Source organism: Buteo buteo, chromosome 5 (assembly GCF_964188355.1).
Source record: "Buteo buteo chromosome 5, bButBut1.hap1.1, whole genome shotgun sequence".
Taxonomy (NCBI): domain Eukaryota; kingdom Metazoa; phylum Chordata; class Aves; order Accipitriformes; family Accipitridae; genus Buteo; species Buteo buteo.
Genome location: NC_134175.1, coordinates 21,532,770 through 21,556,042, shown reverse-complemented (window position 1 = coordinate 21,556,042; position 23,273 = coordinate 21,532,770). Strand labels below are relative to the sequence as shown.

Here is a 23,273-nt window from a genome sequence, read left to right as displayed (position 1 = left end):
CATGGCTGGCTGCTTTGCCTGAAGACAAGCACCTGCATTCACTTACTGAGACACATCAGTTAATTTAAAAGGTAAGAAGAAATACCTGCCTAAACAGCGGCGAATGGTACATGCTCCTCAAAGTAATTTTAACTATCCTTATCTTCCTGAAAATGGGAGGCCTCGAAACGGTATCAAGCGTTTCCTACTGGAAGACAATCTCAGTGAAATAACAGCAAAGCTGAAATTCAGCTTGCCGTAGCTGCAACTGTATTGCAACAGCTTAAATACAAGCATCACAGGTTGTCGTTTATCAGCTAGTAAATTGCACGTCTTCAGTCAGCAACACCTGAGCAGGTAGCCTTGCTGAAACTTCAGGGTCCTTCACCCGGTGCAGCTGTGGCTTTGCTAGCTAACCGGATGGCGGGAAGCCAGCTGTTCCTTGGCCTCCAGTTCCGGACGTTTCTCCCTCGTCCTGCCCTGCAGCAGAGTCTGGGGCAGGCCTCCGCAAGACGGCAAGTTTTCTGCCGCTCAGAGAACGCGTTACGAGCCGGGAGACCGGCGGAGCAGCCGCCCCTGGCCGTGCTGCGTTCGGCTGCAGCCGGCCGGCAGCGACACCTCTCTCCCGGGCCCAGCCGCTCCTCGCGCCCGCCCCCGCCCCCGCCCGTTGGGATTCGCTGTGCGCGCGGCCAGGGGCGGCGGCGGCCAACGGCCGCGCTCGGTGCTGCTAGGTAACGGCGTCCTCCCACGGCGGCAACGCCGCCTCGCCCGCGCAGACATGGGCAGCGAGCAGGTACTGGGGTCTGAGGGGGAACGGCGGGAGCCCCGAGGCCGAGCTCTGCCCGCCCGCTCCGCCTCCTTCAGCCCGGAACCGACAGCGTCTGCCCCGGCTCTGGCAGGCGGGGGCTGGGCGTCCGTGGTGGCCCCCGCCTTGGTTTGGGGGGGGGGGGGGGGCTGTGGGGCAGGAGTGGGTGCCGGGGAGCAGCGGGCTGGCTGAGGAGAGGGAGGTGCCTGGGCAGCGCTGGCTGTTCGCGGGGCAGAGAGCAGAACGCTCGGGTGCAACTGGCTACCGGAGGGGGTTGCTTCTGATCTGAAAAGTGTTGTTTTTCTTTTAAGACTTAAATAACAAGCTTGAATTAAGCTCCTGAGGTCACTGTTTTTGCCCCTGACGCTTAAGTGCTTGCGCTGTGTAAGCGGAGACCTGGTGAGGCAGCCGTGTTTGCCGAGAAAGGCTTTAGTACACTGTCCCATTAGTTGCAGGCTGGTTGTGACTGATATCCTCCAGAAAAATTAAACTGTGCTGTGAACTCCTTAAGTCAGGTTTTTAGAAGCAATGTAGTTCTTGCAGCGGCCTAGATTTCCTTTAATTACTTTAGCACTGCAAATTTAAACAGACCTTTTTGATTTGGGCTGCTGTTTCTGCAGTGTTTTCAGAGAGAGTGACTCTCTCCTAAAGGTATCCCATTATAAACCACAGAAATTAATTGTAGTCTTTAGCTTGGTACAAAACATTACGTCATAAGCCCTCTCCCCGTTTGGTTGTTTGGGGTTATTTTTTTGTTTTTTAAACTTCAAGCATGGAGAGATTTGAATTAATTCAGTTTATTTCCAGAACTGCAGGAAGCTTAAATGCTGAAGACAAATGCCAATAGAAGCTTTTAGCTATGAATGTGGTTTTAAATCACTGGGCATTAACCAATAGTAATTTGTAGTATTTCTCTAGTGGCCTGATTGGGTTGTAGTTGGTTAATGTAATTAAAAGGCAGAGTCTGCCCTCTTAAATCATGTTGTTCTCCTGTTAGTAAGTCAATCCCGTTCATTTAGTCTCTTTTGGTTTTGATGTCTTCATTCAGATTTGTTTAATGAAACGTATGAGAGATTTAAAGTGAAGTAATTCAGTAACTTCCTTCAGTGAATTAAAAGTTCACCAATTTTTTTCTTGGGTGTGTTTCTTCTTGAGGTGCACGTTAGAGGGTGTGAATTGGCTGCTCGTAACTATCTCACTGTCCAGGGCTCTCTTTTTAGTACATCTTATTGCCAGTAGTAAGTTTGCGTATAATATTTTAAAATATTGGCACTGTCTTCAGTGGAACTAATTTCAACACTGAGTACCAGCAGCTCAGAGGTATAAGTTGTCGTGCTGAATTCTATGTTTTTCAACAAAACAACGTCTAAACAAAACAGTATAATATTGTATATGAAGACAAGGTATAGTCTCAGTCTTTTTTGTAGCCCTATTATTTGTAAAAATACCCAGGTTTCTGTTATTTGTTCCTAACCAGGAATCTAAGAATTAAGGCTGTGGACCTTGTCACTAAGAGAAATAAATAATACTCTTCTAGGAATTCAAACCCATTTTCTCCTATAGAAAAGTTTGGGGTTTTTTTTCCCCTCCCATCCATTCCCTTCAGAGGGTAGTAGATAGCATTCACCAATAGCTTTAGAATCTGGACTAGAGAAACAATGAGCTTTACATTTCAGTCTCATTATGCAAGATATGGAGAAGAAAGAGCCTGTCTATACACAAAGTTCAGAACCACCTAAGGTGAATTTGCCTGAGCCAGCTCCAGTCCAGCAGCTGTAAAGTTGTTGACAAACCAGAGTCCATCAGATCACTACTGGGATGGTCAGGGGACTGGAGCACTTGGTGTATGAAGAGAGCCTGAGGGAAATGTATGTGTTCAGCTTGGAGAAGAGAAGGGGGTGGAGGAATGTAGTTACTGTCTTCCAGTGCCTGAACAAGAGAGAAAATGGTGCCGGATTCCTCTTGGTGCTGTGCAGCAGCAGGAAGAGAGGCAATGGTCTCAAGTTGCAGGGAGGGAAATTCTGACTAAGCATAAGGATGACATTCTTTACAGTGAGATGATTGAGCAGGGGAGAAGGTTGCCCAGAGAGGCAGTGGCTTTAGAGAACTTCAAATCTCAACTGGACAAGGCCCTGTGCAATCTGACCTAACTTTTTGTAGTTAGTACTGCTTTGAGAAGGAGAGCGGATAATCAGAGGCCCTTTTCGGCCTATTTTTTTCTGTGATTCTATCATAGCATGTTTGTATAGAGCTGTGTCCAAACCAGTCCAAACTCTGTCCATAGGCTACACTGCATCCTATAGGCTTATTGGCTTGGTAAGCAGTGGTTTTATGATGCAGTGCAGATACACTATTAGGAGATGTATTCGTGCTAGTATTAGAACAGACTGGTAGCTGTTAACAAGGTCTGTGTTAAGAATCTTTTTGCAGTTGAGTATGTTAGACTACAGAGAAATAAATGGCTTCGTATTTTCCCAGTAGAGTTACAATTACCAGACAAAAAGCAGGTTTGTCATGTAAATCTTTCTGTATTGGTTATAATACTGTTTTCCCCTCATTTATGCTGAAATAAGTTCATCATCTGTGTCACTGCAGACCATGAGGTTGGTATAGGCATTAAAATTTCGAGGTGTGAAAAATCTTGCACATGGACCATGCCTAACTGAAAGACAGACTGGCAAGAGCATTAAATGAGGGACTGAAAGAGATATGTGGTTCTTGTGGCAAAGTCTTCAGTCACCTTTTCTGTGATTGCCAAAAAGCTAGATTAAAAATATCAAAATTGGCCTGCTTGGTGTTTAGAGTACTCTAATTCACCAGGCATGTGTTTAATCTCATTTGGGGAGAGAAAGGGGGATAAATCTCATGTTCATTAAAAGAGTAGTGCTGTTGATTTTGAAACAAGATACTTAAAACATTTTGTTGTATGGCTCACTTGCAGCTACTGGTAGTCAAGTTGTTTATCCCTCATCATGTTCAGGGGAAGGACTCCCTAGAGCTGGAATGAGTTTGCTCCCCTTTCACAAGTTGGACCACAAATTAGTTTATGAAGAGATTGGTAACAACTGCTAATGTATGTCTATAGATATTTTATCTAAATATTCAACTGACAAATTCCTGTATTTTGAAGGAGGTTTTCTTCAGAGCCTGATTTGATTTTTGGCTTGGGAATTGTCAGAGTTTATCCTTGACTGCAAAATTCATGTAAATATTTAAATGCCAAAAACTTGTGTGAGTTCTACACCACAGCAGCTGTATTGCAAATGATAGCCAACCTGCCTTGTTTAAAGTTAACTTGGGTATGTCTACACAAACTTTCTGTGCTTTGTGTCTCCTCTGTTACAGCCTTGCAGAAGACACAAAGCAGAAAGAGCATAGACGTGCAGTATTGCTGCAAGTGCAGCTGCATGGAAAGAGGTGGTGTGGGCAGTGCCAGGGGTATTGGCACTGGTGTGAAACAGAGGAGAAATAGAATAGCCAAAGGCAGTTGTGTTAGAGCCAATTTTAAATAATTTTACAACTAGATTGTCTTGTTTGTTTATGGGAAGGTGCTGTGCCTTGCTAAAATGTGCTAGCCAGAGTCCTGGGCATGATCACAGGGTGCTTTTGGACAGACAGCTTTGATGTCTGATGCTAAGGGATCAGTGTTGTGGAAAAGTGGAGAGTACTGGATGCTTTTAAATGAAAGTGTATGGTTTAGAAAAAAAGGACCATTTTGTGTTTTAAAAAATGTTGACTGAAGAATGGGAATAAAAAATTTAATTTTTTTTATTTGTATTATTTCATGGTATCTTGTAATGCTTTAATGTATATCTTGGCAAAAAGGTAACATAAATGCTTCCCAGCCTAAACTTAATTTTTCAGAGCTGTGATTTTTTTCAAAAGGCATTTGAGAAAGTTGAATTCTACATGGAAACACTCTAGGAAGAATAAGGGAAGTGACATGAAATTGTAGGTGTAAAAATTATTATATAAGAGATAAAAATGGAATTATAGCTAGATTACATGTTTAAGTACTTCTGGAAGTCTAATATTAGTAGTAATTTGAATGTCTAGTTGTCATTTTCCTTTTCTTTTTTTTCTCAAGCCCAGTCCAAGTGGCCAAGGGGAGTTGGCAAAGAGAACAGCGAACTTATTACCACAGTTGTCTCAGGTAGTTGCGTTGGCTTTTTTTTGTAAGCTTTCATTTTCAAGTATGTGTGACAGCATGGTTATGTAAAGACCATGGTTCTCATTCAAATATATGCTGAGGTGTATATTCTCTCTCTCTGCACTATGTATGTATATTATATCCGTATGTGGAGCATTGTTTATATTTCAGTATTTGGAAAACATTGAAAGTGGAATATCTGAACAAGTTTGAAAATATTTAAGTAAGTATAAAACTAGAGAGTTTGCAAATATTACATATAAGTTTAACATGCTTATCTCTAATGGTCTGGATATTTAGAATTTGAGGGCAACGTAACAGTAGTAGTTTATTGTATGATTTTTATGCTGCCTTATTCCCGCTGTATATTAGGCTACAGTTTCTTTGATTTACTATATTGAAGAAGTCTTGAGGTATGTTAGTAGCACCTACAACAAGTGTAAAACTAAAATATAAAATATTTATTCCAGGCAAGGTCTAAACCACTGTGGCAGCAGACTTGTCCTTCATTCCATTTGAGCAAAGAACAGAAAGATGATGAGTCAGATGAGTTTACTGTAAAAAATGAGTATTCACCTGGTAAGGTTAACATTTTTAGTACTATTGAAGAAAACTTCTCAGAAACATGAACATATGTTTAACATTTTTTAAACTTAATTTCATGTATTTTCTGCCAGGAGAATATTTGAAGGTGAGATGCAAGAGACACAAGATACAGGATTCTAGAGATGATGAAGCAGGTGCTGGGCCATCAACTTCTACATTGCAGAGCAGCAGTCATCTGAAAAAAAACCATGAAAGTTTCAGAAGCACTCTTGTTGACATTATACTGTGAGTTTCCATATCTTTGAATAATGTGGTTTTCCTTTTTGATAGATGAACCAAATTTTAAATTATTTCAAAATTTTGATGATTGCAAATTGAAAGTATGTATATGAGCATGAACTATATCACCAATTTTAAAAGCTGAACCTTAGCAGGTAAAATACAAACTTGGTCACATGCTTCAGTGTTCTTTTTGAATCAGAATGTCTTGTGCTCATTGTAAAGTTTTGCCAGTTCCCTTTTTTTTTGTTTGTTCACAACTGACGTGTAGAATGGCTATATATTACTTACGCCAGTAAAATGTATCTGAAGAATGTCATGCATACTCTTCGTTTTTTTTGTCTCAGGCAGGAAGACCTTACTGAAGAACAGCTTCCATCCCTTGACGGAACCCAGCCTCCAAGAGCAGATTCATCTACACCAACAGAGAAAGATATTTTGGTAGCTAAAGACTGTTTTCTACAGTATTAAATGAAATACAGTGCCAGTCATTTATTGTAAATATTGACAAGATGATTGACACAATGAAACATGACTGACAGTAACATATTCTTCCACTATTAGTTTCACACAATATATTATTTTTAGTGATACTGTTGAGAATGGAGCATTAGGAATGCATGAATGATTCAAAGAATTGCAGAATGGAATAGTAACTGGAGGATAACCAATGTCAGGAAGTAATAAATGAATCTTTTCTGCACTTGCCTGAAGGTGAGAGTAACTTGCAAGGGACAGTGCACTGCTTAGTCTGAGCAGATAGAATCCATAAGACAGTTCTCTTTGGGTTACTCTCATCTAATGGCTAGAATGTTCTTCATTCTCATTCTGGCTTAAGATACCTTGTATGACACAACTGTATACACAATTTTGTGATTTATATATATTTAAAATAGATTAAGTTCATTTGGGGATAAATTGATTGAGATAAGTTAATGTGTTGCTTCCTGACATTGGTAATCTTCCAGTTGATATTCCATTTTGCATGTCTTTGAATGTGGGCTGATATGTTTCTTCATCTGTTTCCCTTAATGCTCTGAAGTTTTGTTAATCAGATTTCACGTACCTGTTTAAATGCTGATATACAAGCAGATGTACTTATTTGTGGTTATACATTCATATTCTGAGCAATGCGTTAGCTCTGTGTTTAGCTCTATGTTGTATATCAACACGAAACTATGCAGAATGCATGGCTTTCTTTTTGAATATATGGTCCAGTCCGAGAGCTAATTGATAATAATGGTGGCACTGGAATGATGAGATAGATGAATATATATTGAAAATTTATTTAAGGAAAAGGTTGGTAATGGACAGTGCAAAGGAGAGGTATCTCACCAGAACTGTAAAAGCAAAACCAAAGCAAAAGCCAGATTTCTATGAGATATGTCCATTCTTCAATGACATTTTTGTTATTTAGCTCTTATCAGAGAAATGGAATGAGGCTTATGCCACTATATCCCATTTTTCTCTCTCAACAGCTTTTTATCGTTATTCTACCCACTAGTGTTCAGCAGGCTGATGAAAGTATTTACATCAGATGTAGTGATGTGTATGTAATTTACAACATAAATCCGTACTTAGTACTAATTACATTTATTTTTACTAAATAAGCTGATATCTCTAGCTAAACCTGTAGTAGGAATGACTATCTAGTACTGGACTTAACTGATGCATCTTATTCTTTTATCCCGCAGAAATACTACTATTACATTCACCATGGAATTGATACAGCAAATGTGGCCCCAATGGATGAATCATGGCTAGACCACATCTTAGCTTTAATTCCACAACATCTGAAAGTACTTGATGAACGTATACATTCACTGACTGATGAAATGAAAGAAGACTATCTTCTGAGTGTAAAAAAGGCTATAGGTAGATTTCTAGGAGTTTACTTGCATTTTCCTCTAAGTCGCTAATATTCAGAAGTGTTCATTGTTGAGTGCGGTTCACTGCTGAGAGCTACCATTGTGGAAGAGTGGTATGAAAGTGCTCTCCTGGATGTTTAAGGCACATTTTAATAAAAAGAATACTCACGTTTTCTTATTCTTGTAATGACCAAAGATGATAGTAATTATTTTTGATCTTTCAACACTTTTTAAAAACATTGTTTTATTTTATAAATCCCTATTTCATAGTATAGCTTTCTCCTAAATCAATTTTCATGTGTATCTAGATAAAACTGTTCATCTCAATGAGTTGTAAGTTCGGACATTTTTGTTGAGCCTTAAAGGTGCTGGAGCATGTCCAAAAAAGAGCAATGAAGCTAGTGAAGGGTCTAGAGAACAAGTCCTATGCGAAGCAGCTGAGGGAACTGGGGTTGTTTAGTCTGGAGAAAAGGAGGCTCAGGGGAAACCTTACTGCTCTCTACAACTTCCTGAAAGGAGGTTGTAGTGAGGTGGGTGTCAGTCTCTTCTCCCAAATAACAAGTGATGGGGCGAGAGGAAACAGTCTCAAATTGTACCAGGGGAGGTTTAGATTGGATATTAGAAAAAAGTTCTTCACTGAAAGAGTTGTCAAGCATTGGAACAGGCTGCTTAGGGAACTAGTGGAATCACCATCCCTGGAGGTATTTAAAAGACGTGTAGATGCAGTGCTTAGGAACATGGTTTGGTGGTGGACTTGGCAGTGTTAGGTTAACAGTTGGACTTGATGTTCTTAAGGGTCTTTTCCAACATAAATGATTCTATGATTCTATTCCTTCACTAAGCCTATTTTGGCTTTTCTATTTTTTTTTTTTAAATGCTTTTTTCAGTTGACTTTGTTTTAAGAGACACCAGGGAAACAGATGAAGACAAGAAAGAAGATTTTCTTCTACCTCATCGTGCAGAGTAAGAAAATATATTTATTTAAATACACTGACTAGAGAACAGTGGGGTAGAATAGCATGTATAAGGATCAGTCTTAATAGTGGTAGTCAGTGTCAGCTGTGAATAAGACTTAGTTATTAGTTATGTAAATTCAATTAATGATTATACAGCATCTTTGGAAAAATCCTGAAAAATATGCATCTACCTTGAAAGGTTGCTTGGAATTAGTTTTGTTTAGCACTGCTTAACTGGTAAGAAGTCTCACAATTAACACCACAGCATTTGATATAGCAGGCCAAATGCTTATGTATAAACTGCATTGTAATCAATGGAACAATGTCACATTCTGCACAGATTTCACTGAAGCTCTGTCTTATTTACAGATTGTGACAGTTTGGCTCAATACATACAGGTTTAAGAATGCAGTAAATACAGACTGGTTTGTTCCTCAGAACAATTCAGCAATATGCAGTATAAACAGTGGTAGATGCCTAGCTTTTCTGGCTGGGTTTTCCAGTATGTAGCAACCTCCATACTGGAGTGGATGGATGTGGCCTTTGTTCAGAGTAATGGACTATCTCCATTCCATTCACACGTGGCTTAAAAAGTCTGCAGTCTACTGAAAGAGAGTATAGTGCTACTCCCAAGATTGTACATCTGTCCAGTGTGGATCAGCCTACCTAGTATCAACTTTCCTAGGACATACTTTAATTCTTCCTGAGATGTGAAAGTGAAGAGGTACAGCCAAAAACTGGTACAATAAATTTGCCTGGTAGAGGAATGAAATCTTAAAAATGCTGCAGAAACAGAACATTTCCACCAATATCAAACAGGCTCTGTATTGGGGTTAGCATTACTGAGTGATTTTAAAAACAGAAAAGTTTTTGTTATAAATAATTTCTGGCCTGTGGCCTGAGGTAGATGCTTTTAGATGTCAAATGGTAGGCATTAGAATGTAATAGAAGGGGTGGTTGTGACAGATGTTACTTAAGAAATTTGCATCTTAAAAAGAGAAGGAACATATGTTGAATTTGTTGTTGTTGTTGTGTCCCCTGGGTAAGAGGTCATCCTACATCTGATTCTTTGTAGATCTTCTATGTCTTCTAGGAACTGTGTAGGACATCACAGTAGTTTGTATATAAGCTTATGTCACACACTTACATGCAAACCAAAACTACAAAATTATCCTAGTAGAATAATAATCGGTAAAACAGTTTTATTGCATTAACAGTATTTGAAATATGAAACTTTCTTCTAAAGAACTATGTAAGATAAATATGGAAAAACTTCAAGTTTTTTAACTTTCTGTAGCTACTTTTTCTGTCTCCTATAGAATGCAGATTCACTAAGCAATGGATAAAAATTTTATGTCAGATTTTTTTTAAAGGAGTTCATTATGAAAATGAGAACAAAAGAATTACAAATATGTGACAAATTTGCAGAAGTGGTTTTGCTTCTCATTTGCAACCTAAAGGTTGCAATGCTTAATATTTTATTAGTAAAATCAGACTGTGCCTGTAGAAAAAGACTATTTTTAAAGCAAAAAAAGACTATGAGTATATAAACTCCCCACCAAAATAGCTTAATGTTTTTAAAAATTTGAAAGCAGACCGAGTTTATGAAAATGCTCTAAATTTATGAGTTTTTACAGATTTGATGCGATGAGCATAAACATAGATATTACTTATTGTAGAAAATTGCATGTTAATTGACTAAATACATTATATATGTATAATGATTTTATTACATGCTAAATATAAGGGACCATGAATACGTTACAGATCTCTTAGGATTTGGCCAATATTTCTCTCACATTATTTCTTTTTATACCATGTTCAATATTTGAAGACTTTTTTTGGAATCCGAATAATGAGCAGAAAGCTAGATGTGTCTCCTGAATTATGTGCTTTCTGGGATGCAAAACAAGTATCTTAAAGCAAATGTATAAATATTTTGGTTCTTAGCACAGCTACATTCATCCTACTGTTTCTTGTTGGTTTTGTGATTGTTTTTTTTTAGAATAGAAGTAGTGCCAAAACCTTGGAACAAGTCTTTCTTGTCGGCTTGCAGTTACATGAAAGAAAATTTGCACGCAATAAATCCTTCAATGCTTGCTCTTTTGAACTTATGGGAGACCTCATTTAAGTAAGTGTTACCTATATCTCTTAGGTTTCAGCTTTTCAATGATCAGAATCTATGTAGGGAAATAATGGATGGTGACATCTTAAGACTTCCAAGCTGCCCTGTTGAATTTGAGACTGCTACAATATATTTGCGTGTGTTCCCTCTAACTTTATGGTTTGAAGAGTTTTTGCCACCTGTTCCTCTGTAGGGGCCAAGCTTTCTTATCTGTACTTCCCCAAAAATCACACAGAATGCTTTGCCATCCTCATTTCCTTTGGTATCTAGGCAGTTTTAAGCAAGAAGCTACACGTGAAAGTCGAATAGTTTAGCTGTTCTGTACTTGATTTTCTTTAGAGCTTGGGTGAAGTGCCATCTGCACCTGGAAATTTGTGATTTTGTTTTTTGGTTTGTTTTTTTTTTCTACAGCATGTTCACTGACACTTCGATTTGAGACACCATGTTCCTTGTACAGGAAGGCTCCAGAATGGAGCTGCTATGATCTCATCTTCTCTAAGCTCTCCCTTTTTAAAAATTTTCTCTTTGTTATCTTACAGACTCTGGCAAGCTGCCTGCTTCTGACATGCTTGAAAAATAATTTATTTTTGGATATGACTTCCATTTTTTAAATAGTCTTTCTTGCTTTTAATATAGCCACTTAATCTCTATTTAAATTTGACACTTTTTTCCCCGTCTTTCTCAGGTCAGGAATATTCAAAACAGTCTCTCTCCCTAGAAGAGAATGGTTGCTGTCTTGCCTAGCAGGGCACTTACGTTTTTTCCTCTTATGTGATTAACAAGGGAAAAAGGCATTGGAAGGGCTATTATTTTCTGCTTCCCAGAGTAGACCAAACTGCTTGCTTATTTCTTGGCTGGTGATACAAAAGAGAATGAACTGACCTGTCCAGGCCAGGTGCTGTAACAAGTTGCAGGGAGTGTTTTTTTTTGTTTGAGTGGGTTGTTTTGGTTTTGGTTTTGGTTTTTTTTTTTTCCCCCCCAAATTTTTGTTCTATCTGCTACGTAGGAGACAAAATTCAGCCAATGTCTTAAAAATATAAAAACTGAAAATTATTTTGAAGCTAGGTTTAGATGGTTAGTTATTTTTTTACATTGTTCTATAATATTTGTAAAAACCCATCCAGTCCTAGAAAGGAATGCAATTTAACATATTCAGAATTTTTAATGTTTGATACTACATACCATGAGTAACATATACATAAACTCTGATTCTGAAAATAGTTATTAATGTGCTCAAATGTAGTAATTACTACTTCAATTTAAGACCACACATACAGACAGTACTGCAGTGCTTATATTTGGTTGTTCTGAAACCATAGAAGCTAATTTCTGAAAATAACATTATTTTTAAGTGTTTAAAATAGGTTTAAAAACCCTTTATGTTTGAAATGTGAAATATGAAAAAAAGTTTTATGGAAACAAAAGAATAAAAAACAAGATACAGTGAATATGATCCTAAAATGTTTATATTATGTTCTGTTTCAGAAATTTACGCCTTCTTGATACAGAAATATTTCAAAATAAACACGAAGCTGAGGACCTCTCATTTTTCCGGAATAAAGTCATGAAGGAAATTGGAAAATCCAAAGTGATTCTATCTAAGAAGTATGATCAAGTGTATCCATATTTTTTCAGTTACAGGGAAATCTTTAACTTTTTCTTCAGCAGTTTTTGAAACTCTGAACTTTCTGGAGAGAGAAGGAAGGACCCATTTTAATAATACATATTAAAGAAAGAGATGTGGTGGTATGAAATTCTCTTGAGGCCTATGAACGAAAACTGCTGTGTAAATATTGAGCACGTTATCATGATATGTGAAGTTTTCTTATTCTGAATTTTGGTGTGACATATTTTGCTCACTTCTTAGAGGGACATTAACTGTGTATGTGTTTTAGTCTGTTATGACAAAAGCTTTTATTTTGTGGACTCATTTGTACTGGATAAATGAGAAAATACAGTGTTGCTACTGTCAACAATTTATGACATTTTAGAATATAAACTGTGATGTAACTTAAATAATAAGACTTGCTCCATCCCTGCTTCACACAAGGGAAATGTCTCATTGATAGGAAGATTAACCTAGTATCGCTTCAGTAACAGTATCTCTGTAGAACATCTATTGATGACTTTGGAATTTCAGTTTATATATTCTCAGTTTTATAGGTGCTTCTGAGAGCAGAGTCGCTTGAAAAATGCATTAATGACATCTGTTGACTTTAGAATTTATCACTAACATTTTCAAAAGTAAAGTGTTTGGTTATCATAATGTTTGTATATTCAGTCTAAGATATTTTAAAAGAAGAAAAGCAGTTTTCTTGGTAGTGCACTCAGTGTGGTGCAGTTAAGTTTTCAATAAAGCATCAAAATTGCTAGGTCTTTTTTAGATATTTGTGGCCAAACTGTTTTGTCTGTATGCATCTGATCTTCCTTTAAGCAATAATGCTTGATTCCTGCAGTTATGTATTACTGCATTTTTACTATTTCAGGTTTTAATTAAATAAAACTATAATCTCAAATACTTGTTTTTTCCTGCTATTAACCTTTAAGGATTTTATTTCCGTACTTGTCTATGATTCTGTTATGTATTGCCTTTACTGTTTTTAGATGTATTTCTTCCTGACCTCAAAGATACCTTTCTGCTCTTAATTGAAGGCTGCACACTTCTGGGCTTTCTTCCTATTTCCCAGCAATGCCAGAGCCAATTGCATTTTGGTTAAGGGCAGCTGGGCAGAATTCCCTTTGGATTGCTTTCACATGTTAACAACTACTGAGGTTACAAGGATGCATAATGAAGTGCACAACCCCTGGGACTTAAGTGTGCTGCTTTCTGGCCTGATAAATAGGAGACCAAAGCAAGATAGCAAATTTGTCTATCATAATAACTTATATTTTAAATATGGTTCCATAATAATAGATAACATTTTCAGAGACATGATTCCTTAGAATTTAAAGATACTACCATATGACCTACTTAAGTTAAACTATAATTTCCCAAGTACACTGCAGCAGCTTTTGACTGTGTGTAATATAAGCATTTATAGCAATTAGGTTAAAACCACAGGTTTATTAATGCTATTCACTTGAAAAACTTAAAAATATTGTATTCTTTTAAGGTGGCTTCCAGAAGTGCAGAAAATCTTTTACCAAGGTAATAAACGAAAACAAGTACCCAGCAATGCCAGCATCACTAAATTAAAGTCTTTCTTCGCTTGTGTTGCCGCTTTAATGACTCATCAACTACAACAGTTACTTTTACATTCAGTTGAAGATTTTACAGATTTAATTGCTCAACCTGCAGTAAGTAGTCTTTCATATGCATGCTAGCAGCATTGTTTATCCATGTACATACAATTTGCTTCCTGTTGATTTTGCTTCTTTTGAAAAAAATAATAGAAAAGAAAGCATGAACTCTGGTGGCATGTGCTTTCTGGAAAAAAAGGAATAATATTTTAGGAAGGCATTATTTATTAAGTCAAGTTAAAATAACTTTTTTCTTTTGGTCATGTAAGAAGGGAAATATCAACATATTTTAAATCTGGTATCCTCAAGAACACACTGCAGTCTCTTAGACATACAGTAGAAATGTTTGCATCTTGCAGTAGTGGTCTGTCTCTGTAATACCCATCTGTGAAGATGCCTTATTTTCTCTCTGCTATTAGTAGGTGTCTACTACATGCTTTGGCAGAATAGTTCCTCGGGGTGGGGGTGGGGGAAGTAAGGAGGAGTTTCTCTTTTGCACTCACATAATGTCTATTGTAGAGGTAAATATTTCTCGTTGATATTTGATGTCTTGGAGTGCAACTGGATCTTTGTTCAGCTTTTTGTTAATACAGCCTTGCCATCAAATAGCCACAGAACTCTGGCTGCAGATAATATTGATGAAAAAACATGCAGAGAATGTAAGGAAGTAAGGAATTGTGTTGTGGAAGTAGAGTGTATATTTTTCATTTCTACTCCCCTGTAATTGCATGTATGCTTCTGAGTTAAGTAAGCTTTGATGTCTACAGTACTATTTTCTGTTATTATTAGTAATAGGTACATATTTTCTAATCTTATCCTTCCTAGTGGTGATCCTATGCTACCTAGTAGTGATAAAATGCTTCCTCATGTTTCCTAATTAAATTTCTGTGTAGTTAGAATATGTTACCAGATGTGGGAAAGTTAAGAGATGTCTGATCCAGATTAAAGATATGATGGAAAATCAAATTATTCCACCAAGGACAAAAACATCTACAAATTTTCATACTGGAATACATGGGAATCCATATGGCAAACATAATCCTTGTAATAGTTTAGTTTTTGTGGATCAGGTTCTTTTCCAGCAAATAAAATTGGAAGTAATGTTGGGGTTTTTTTTAAGGTTAATAGATTCATAGTGACTGCTCCAGATGATAAATACATGTACTACTGTACACATAATTTATATATTGCTACATTTGTGAGGGCTACTACTGTAAAGCTACTCTGCCTCAGTCTATGCAAACAACTTTATAAAAGTTGTTGGCTGGTGCATAGAGGATGCCTCTTGTGCCTACTAAAAATAACATTGTATTTCATCTTAGTAAGCATCAGTTTATGTAAATTTTATCAGAGACATACTTCCTACTTGCACAAGTATTTTTGTTAGGATTATGGCATGTCACTTGCAATTAAAGTCCTCCAATTTAAAAGGCACATGCTGGAGTAATTCTTAATGATCCTTTGACTATTCCTGCATGAGTTAGCTTAACTAATATTTTACTTTCCTTTTTTTTTTTTTTTTCTTTTGTGTGTGTGTGTTAGAATTCAGTCCAAGCCTACAAACAGCCAGGTTTAATCCTGAGGCTAATCCTTGAGAATGATGGTATTAAATTTGAACCTGACTTTAATGACTATGAGGATATATTACTGAATGTTTATACTGTTATGATTCAAGCTGTCAGTGATATACCAAGAGTTGAGACCAAATTATTTTCTAAGTGGGTAAGAAATTACAATACTCATGGGTTTTGTTTTATCATTATATTGCTGCTACATTTAGTTCCTAGGTAGTTAAATGAATAGCCCTATTGTCAGAAATCACATAGTAGTATTATAATACTCTTTCAGGATGTTTGGAACAATTTGGAATAATCTTAATTTTATTCATAAAAGGCCCAATCACTGTTCTCTAATCAAATAAAAAGCCAAGAATCTACTAGTTAATTGTATTGGTTTAGAATTGCATGTTACTTTCAGTATAGCAGTCTTAGTTTTTAATATGGAGAGAGTGAAAGTAATGCTCTATAGTGCCTCGTGATTGTTTCCCAGAGAGCTGTGGGAGGTGAAGATTTCTTTTTTCCTGGAGGAATATAATTTGCCCTTTCTGTTTAGCACTAACTTGAATTTTAAATAAAGATACCGACCCTCAACATTTTTGTTAATATGCTTGAACACATGACCAAGCAGAAACCTGAGTAGTATGTTATGTTTTATAAAAGCACTAATCAATAACCTGTGAAAAGGCAAATGAGAAGAAGCATCTCAAGCATGTCTAAGTGCACAAGAGCAAGGCTTTAGATCTTCTGGGGGTTACAGGAAAGCATTTTCCATATTTCTAATGTTACATATTCATCAGTTGATAGCAAAATTGAAGTTGTGCCTGTGGTTCAGGAAAAATAAAATAAATGTAGATTAAATTTAAAATTTTTGATAGAATTGTTTTGGGTGGGATAAATGTGTGGACTTCTGAGTTTCTGAATGAAGCAGCTCTGATTTCTTACTTGTTGGAGGCAAACACCCATAATCTGGGATTCAAAAAAATTTGGGAGTAGAATGTAAATAGCTGTATCTACAAAATTAGGTTTGTAATCAGACTTTAATTAGAAAGATTTTAAAGTAACATTTAATTGATTTTTCTATCTAGTTTATCTTCCATGGCATAACTGAGCTACAGACATAAGTGTAATTTGAAAATGTGTTTGGTTTTTTGTGTGGTTTTTTTCAAAGCCAAAAGGTGAGTCCTCATCAACTGTCTTGAAGCCTGTTATCCTGGATGAGATCTTGGATGAACATAAGAAAAGGATCAGAGAAGAAATTATCAAAGAAAGTGCTGCACCTGTGGAACATCTCAGGCTGTATGATAAGTACAGCTTCCTGATAAACAAACAAGCTGAACAAGATATTGATCAATTCCTGACAGAGGAACATACTTTTGAAGAAATGAAAAGGGAAATGATAAAGTACCAGAAACTTGCTAAGGAAATAAAATATACTTCTAGGAAGGTAAATTATAATAATATTCATAAAGAGATATGGATATCATTTTAATGTTGTCAAAGGTGATGATAATTAGCTGTGAGATAATTGATGTGAAATAAAATTAATTTTTTCAGAAAAAGAGAGTTTTTCAAGAGTTAGTATTTCTGAGGTATATTTGCTGTACTTAAGTGAGACTTAGTTATTTTTGCTAGAAATTGTTTTGGGGCTTCTGAAGAGTATGCTCGTCTTAGTTGTGAAGGAGTGAGAGAAAGTGTGGGTCCAGCCACCTCCAAATTCCTTCCAAGCATCTAAGGCAGAGAGGGGATCCTTAACATTGTCCTGGTTTCAGCTGGGATAGAGTTAATTGTCTTCCTAGTAGCTGGTATAGTGCTATATTTTTGAGTTAGGTATGAGAAGAATGTTGGTAACACACTAATGTTTTCAGCTGTTGCTAAGTAATGTTTAGACTAAGTCAAGGATTTTTCAGCTTCTCATGCCCAGCCAGCAAGAAGGCTGGAGGGGCACAAGAAGTTGGGAGGGGACACAGCCAGGGCAGCTGACCCAAACTGGCCAACGGGGTATTCCATACCATGTGACATCATGTCCAGTATATAAACTGGGGGAATGGGGGCGGTGGGGGGGGGGGGGGGATTGCCGCTTGGGGACTAACGGGGTGTCGATCGGTGGGTGGTGAGCAATTGCATTGTGCATCGTTTGTATATTCCAATCCTTTTATTACTATTGTCATTTTATTAGTGTTACTATTACCATTATTAGTTTCTTCTTTTCTGTTCTATTAAACGGTTCTTCTCTCAACCCATGGGTTTTGCTTCTTTTCCTGATTTTCTGTCCCATCCCACTGGGTGGGGGGGAAGTGAATGAGCGGCTGCGTGGTACTTGGTTGCTGATGGGGTTAAACCACGACAAACATGAACCACTTTTTTTGTCCCTGTAAGGATATTCTGTGGTAAGAATCCTTTGTCTGTCTATTCTGAAAAAGAACTTGGAAGGCTAAAGTGGTTTTCCTTAAATCGTTTTTCTCCTAGTATTCAGTGCAAACTTCAGTTCTAGAGAAGCTAGTACTTACAGGCCTGTCACGAGGGCCTCTGTGTGTTGAAGTCAAGCTGACTTGCCCACTAGTTGAAAGCACTGGATTCAGAGACTCACTGGGAGGCAGAGTCCCTTTTTAATCCTAAGGAATGTCACGTGTCTCTAACAGTGAAGCAAGATTACCACATTTTAGATGTATCTCAAACTCTGTAATTTCACCAGGCAACATTCACTGCTACAGACAGTAGATGCCGTTCTTTTTTTGAGGAAGTAGATTATTTGCAAGGTAAAAAGCAATAGAAGTAAGATTTATGTGAAGTTTGATGCGCAGATGCAGAACAGTTATTTGCAACTACAGCTTTTTCTTTCCCTTCTTCACTTGAAAGTTTTAAAAGCGTTTTATGGTTTAACTAAATTCCTAGGTGAGATCCCTGACGTTCTGCTTAAGACAGTGAGAGAAAATAGGTAAAAGCTATTCAATGTTCTAACAACTGTTGTATTTGTATTGCAGTATCTCCGTCTAGGAATGTTTGAATTGCATTGTGATGAATTAATAAGCGCTTTGGCAAAGCGAGCAGATAATATTTGTGAAAAAGTTATTTCCAAAATGTTCAAAGATCATCAAGACATAAATGCGAGGTAACTCTCAAACTGAAAATGTGTATTGAAATGTACTTAATTTTGTTTCTGCTGTTGAATTTTTTTTAAGCCTTACAGGATACGTTGATCTCATTTTGCTGTTAGAAATATATGTGATTTGTCCAAGGATGATTAAAACAAAACACACATGCAAACAGGTTATTTTATGTATTTTTCAGACTATGTGATGAGTTTGAGAGAATATCAGAAAAAGCCCTTACTACTCCATCTAATACACAGGAACTAATGGAACTTAAGGTACTCTTTTCTTTTTTTTTTATGAGTCCAAGCAAGAAGTAGCTACCAATATTATTGCTCTGGCCTTAAGCGGTAGCATATGCAAGTTGCCGCCTTTACAGGTATGATTCTGGCCTTGTTAAAGTCAGTGGTGCTATACCTTTATCACAAAATTGAAAAGAACAGGTCTTCGGCCATGAGGCTAAATGTCACAGCCTGGCTCTTATACCTGCAGCTAAACTCTTTTCCCCACCAAAATGTCATGGCTGCAACCAATCTGCCCATTTGGAACCGTCCTTTGTCTCTGCTGTCACTTGCCCTATATAGTGACCTTATTGGCATGAATGCTGGCTGTCATGGACAGCTGTCTCCAAAGTAGGGGGTGTGCACCCAGGGGGTGCACAGGATCATCTATTAGAGTACGTGAAGGAAATGGTATTTAGTTTTTATCTAAAGAAAGTGAGAAAGAAATTAAGCTTTACCAATATTTAATATACAGATTGATACTGGTGCCCTCACTCAGTCTGTATGTTAGAGGGTCCAGTGTCACATTATGTGTGTGAGGTGTTCTGAGGAAAGGGTGAGTGTTCCACAATGCGGAGGGATTCACAGTGGCACCCTTGATTGTTCACTTGATCTCAGCATATTATTATGTATTGCAGTTTGTGTGCCCAGTTAAGTAGATTTATGGATTATGTTATCTAGTTTTAACTAACCTAACCCTCACAAAATGGGCAAATGGCTTAAAAAGATTCCCTCAAAGAAACTGCAAATTGAAGATAATATTAATAATGTGAGCGCAAGTGATCAACAAGAAAATGGCAGAGTTGACACTTCTACCCCTAGTATAAGCTCTTCATCGTCCACGTTACAAGGTAAAAATAATGATGGTCTAATCAGATTTGACAAGTTGGCCAAAAAAGTTTGAAATTTTCAGGAAGAGTATTTGAAATATGAATTTGCATCCCCTATTGTTTATGATGAACCTCGATGTCTATTGTGCCTTGAGATATTAGTTAATGATAGTATGAAACCATCACACTTAGCGAGACATATAAAAAACTAAGCATCCAGATCATGAAGAGAAACCTCTATGATTTTTTCAGTCAAATTTCAAGTCATGTGATGCTTAATCCAGTACTGTACAAAATGTAACAATACATGCTTAGAAGACTCGGAAGCCTCTTCTTATTTAATAGTGAAAGAGAAAAAGCCACATACCATTGGGGAAACACTTGTTCTTCCTGCTGTGGTAAAAATGGCTGAAAGACTACATGAGAAACAATATGTTGACAAACTAAAATGCATTTCTTTGTCAGCAAATACTGTTGGAAGGAGCATGGAAAACATTGCTGGAGGTTTGTAGAAACAAGTATTAGAGTGAATTATGCAGTGTGGGAGATTTGCTACACAGGTGGATGAAAGTACACATTTAACTTAGTTCATGGTATTTGCTGGATTCTGTTTCAATAATGAAATACATGAAGAACTACCTTTTTCTGAGTCACTGAAGGAAAGGTGTATTGGAGAAAAGATTAAATGACTAATTTAATAAAAACAATGCTTTATGGAAAAACTGTTCAAGTGTAATCATTGATAGCATGGCTTCTTTGACCATAATAAAAAAGGATTCTGGGGTAAGGTTACAGAGGTAGCACCCCACGTGAAATTCATTCACTGCATCATTCATAAGCATGTGATGACGGCAAAGATGTTGGAGCTAGGAGTGCACAAAGTTCTACAGGATGTCATCAATGTGGTTAATTTTATAAAACAAGAACTTTAAAGAGTAGAATCTTCATAATAGTTTGTATTGAGATGGGGTGTAACCATGAAAATCTTTTGTGCTATACAGAGGTTTGCTGGTTATCTTGTGGCAAATTCCTTTAAAAGAGTTGTCGAACTTAAAGATGAGTTATGCATTTTTCTTTTACAAAGACAAGTGTTCCTAATTTTGCTGACCTTTTCTGTGATGATAGGTGGCTGTCAGTAGTATGCTACCTAGCAGATATTTTTTGTAAAATAATGATGCTTAGTCTGTCCTTCAAGGTAAAGGTGACATCTTTAGGAATGAATGAAAAATTAACTGCTTTTCACAGGAAAATCATGATATGGAGAGAGCATTTTGAAAATGGATGTTTGGAAATGTTTTCCTTGTTATTTGATTTTGTTGCTGAAAACTATATGTGTGTGTCCCTGAAAACTCTGATATCAGTACACTTAAAAACTTGGAAACAGAGTTTTCCAACCTGTTTTAAAAAATCTTACAAAATGTTTCAGTGGGTTTTGAATGCATTTGTTAAAAATGCAAGACCCTCTGGTTAGTTTGCAAGCACAACTGAGTGACAGTCAGGGAAAATGGAAATTTACTAGATGAATTTCAACAAAACCCTTTGCATAATTGGTGGATGGGATCATGATTTATAAAGCGCAGCCAATGATGCAATTCTTCCATTTGGATCTATGTATTTTTGAGAGTTTTTTTTCAGCTGACAGCCATTAAAAAGAAGTATTGAAATAAATAGTAGAAGTATAGAAGACCACCTTTGAATCTCTGAATCTCAAAGTACTAAACTGAGGTTAATGAAGCATATTCTATCACATTACTGTCACTAAAAATATTATTAATAATAATATTAGTGAAAGCAAAAAGGGTTCTGTAAAATTAATAAAATTATTTAAAATATTGTTTATTTAATCTTCATTTAATCTTTTTTAATTTCTATTTTTGTGCATGTTTGATTGTGTACATAATATGTTAGTACAGTAATATGTGTGTGTAATCTGTAAATAAATATACATATATTGGGGGTGGGTTCATGCTCAAAAATTTCTTGCTGATAAGGATGTGTGATCAAGAAAGTTTGGAGTCCACTGCTGTATGGGAGTATGCTAGCAAGCAGTGTGGCTGGCTGGAATGCTGATTGAGCCTGTTGGTAATATAGGTATTTCCTGGAAGTTTTTTCACTGATTTTCAGGAAGCAATGCATTCATATAATAATGGCTTGGAATAAGTGCATGGTTTTATTTCTATCCCCATCTAACTAGTGTAAGCAGATAACAAGTAATTTCTGTAGTGTGGGCAACATGCCAGTAGAATTAAATTTAGACTGCATGTTCTTCAGGCTTCTGAACAGATAGTGTAGTCAAACAGTGAATATCTCTTGGTTCTCCTGAATTAAATTCAAGCAATCTAATTAGATGTGGAAGACTCATTATCCATTCCTCATATCTTAAACTAATCATACAGCTGAAACCTGAGGTGTAGGGAACTTTAATATATATTTAATTCTTCACAAAAAACTTTAGAGAGCACTCATTGGCAAGTTGTATGAAGTAATTTTGCCTTTGCATCCTTTATTGAATGGTCATTTAAAATTTAGCAGATGTAGGGTTTGCAGTTTGGTAACTGTAAAATTCCATCTCCTCTCTTACAAATACTACTTCTGTAATCAAACCCCTGCTGTTTCTTTGATATATTCAGGCTCCAGCTCAGCAAAGCACTTGTATTCACACTTGAAAGGTAACATGTCTTAGTCTCTTGCTGTTCAGCAAAGATCTCATGTATGTGCCCAACATTAAATGTGGGGCATATAGATGTATGCTTAAAATAAATTGGGTGCCTGAGTAGTTGGCTGAATTTGGGTCTGAGTGATTTGAACTTTTGCTGTGGGGAAGTTTAACATAGGACATAACTTGAGTAATTTTTTTTCAAGTAAAAAGTAAAATGTTTAGAAGTTGGACTATGTGCTATCTGAGTATATGGTGCCTTTTAAAATGCATACATGTTATGCTATAATTTTGTGTTGGAGAATAAACAAATGGCACGTAATCATAGGTAGCATGTAGTATTATACCAGCATCAAACTCCTCCTAATAGTTCTTCCATCTCATTGCTGAAAGATGTATCAGTCTTTGTTTGGGGTATTCTTTTAATAGCCAAATATTCTCTAGACCCATAGCAATGAGTATATTCTGAAGCATAGAAACTGCTGTTAAAAGAGCAGAAGCATAGGTTTACTGGACAATTTATCCCTACCTAAAAGTGTTTCCAGTGATACCACTTGTGTCATCATATTAAATTTTTCTATATCTTCAACTGATGGATATTAAGTAATACTTACATATACTAGTGTACTATTGATCTGTCTAATTGGTCAACATTTTTACTAATACAGTTCTTTTCTTAAGGTGCTTTCTGAGTGCTTCGTTATGGATTATCATTCAAACTGGGCTGTGTTGCTGTTCTGTTAAGATTACCATACAGAATGCTATGTATCAATATGTATCAATGCCATTTACTATCAGCTCTTTAGATCTGAAAGAACAGCATAATTTTTATTTTAATAATAATGAGCAGTACAGTGGCTGTCTATATTCCTTATATTCTTACTGCTAGAGAAGACCTAATCTTACGTTG

General features: G+C 36.8%; 1 protein-coding gene across 1 annotated transcript in view; it reads left to right on the top strand.

Moving 5' to 3' along the window:
- The first annotated feature begins 757 nt into the window (after positions 1-757).
- Positions 758-23,273, top strand: part of DNAH7 (dynein axonemal heavy chain 7) — a 115,601-nt gene continuing 93,085 nt past the window's right edge. Inside the window, exons 1-14 of the mRNA XM_075028025.1 lie at positions 758-772; positions 4,872-4,937; positions 5,405-5,513; positions 5,612-5,765; positions 6,107-6,200; positions 7,454-7,634; positions 8,515-8,590; positions 10,589-10,714; positions 12,194-12,313; positions 13,822-14,005; positions 15,491-15,670; positions 16,676-16,951; positions 18,489-18,616; positions 18,796-18,874. Of these exons, the coding sequence (XP_074884126.1) occupies positions 758-772; positions 4,872-4,937; positions 5,405-5,513; positions 5,612-5,765; positions 6,107-6,200; positions 7,454-7,634; positions 8,515-8,590; positions 10,589-10,714; positions 12,194-12,313; positions 13,822-14,005; positions 15,491-15,670; positions 16,676-16,951; positions 18,489-18,616; positions 18,796-18,874 (1,788 nt within the window). The remainder of the gene's footprint in view (positions 773-4,871; positions 4,938-5,404; positions 5,514-5,611; positions 5,766-6,106; positions 6,201-7,453; positions 7,635-8,514; positions 8,591-10,588; positions 10,715-12,193; positions 12,314-13,821; positions 14,006-15,490; positions 15,671-16,675; positions 16,952-18,488; positions 18,617-18,795; positions 18,875-23,273) is intronic.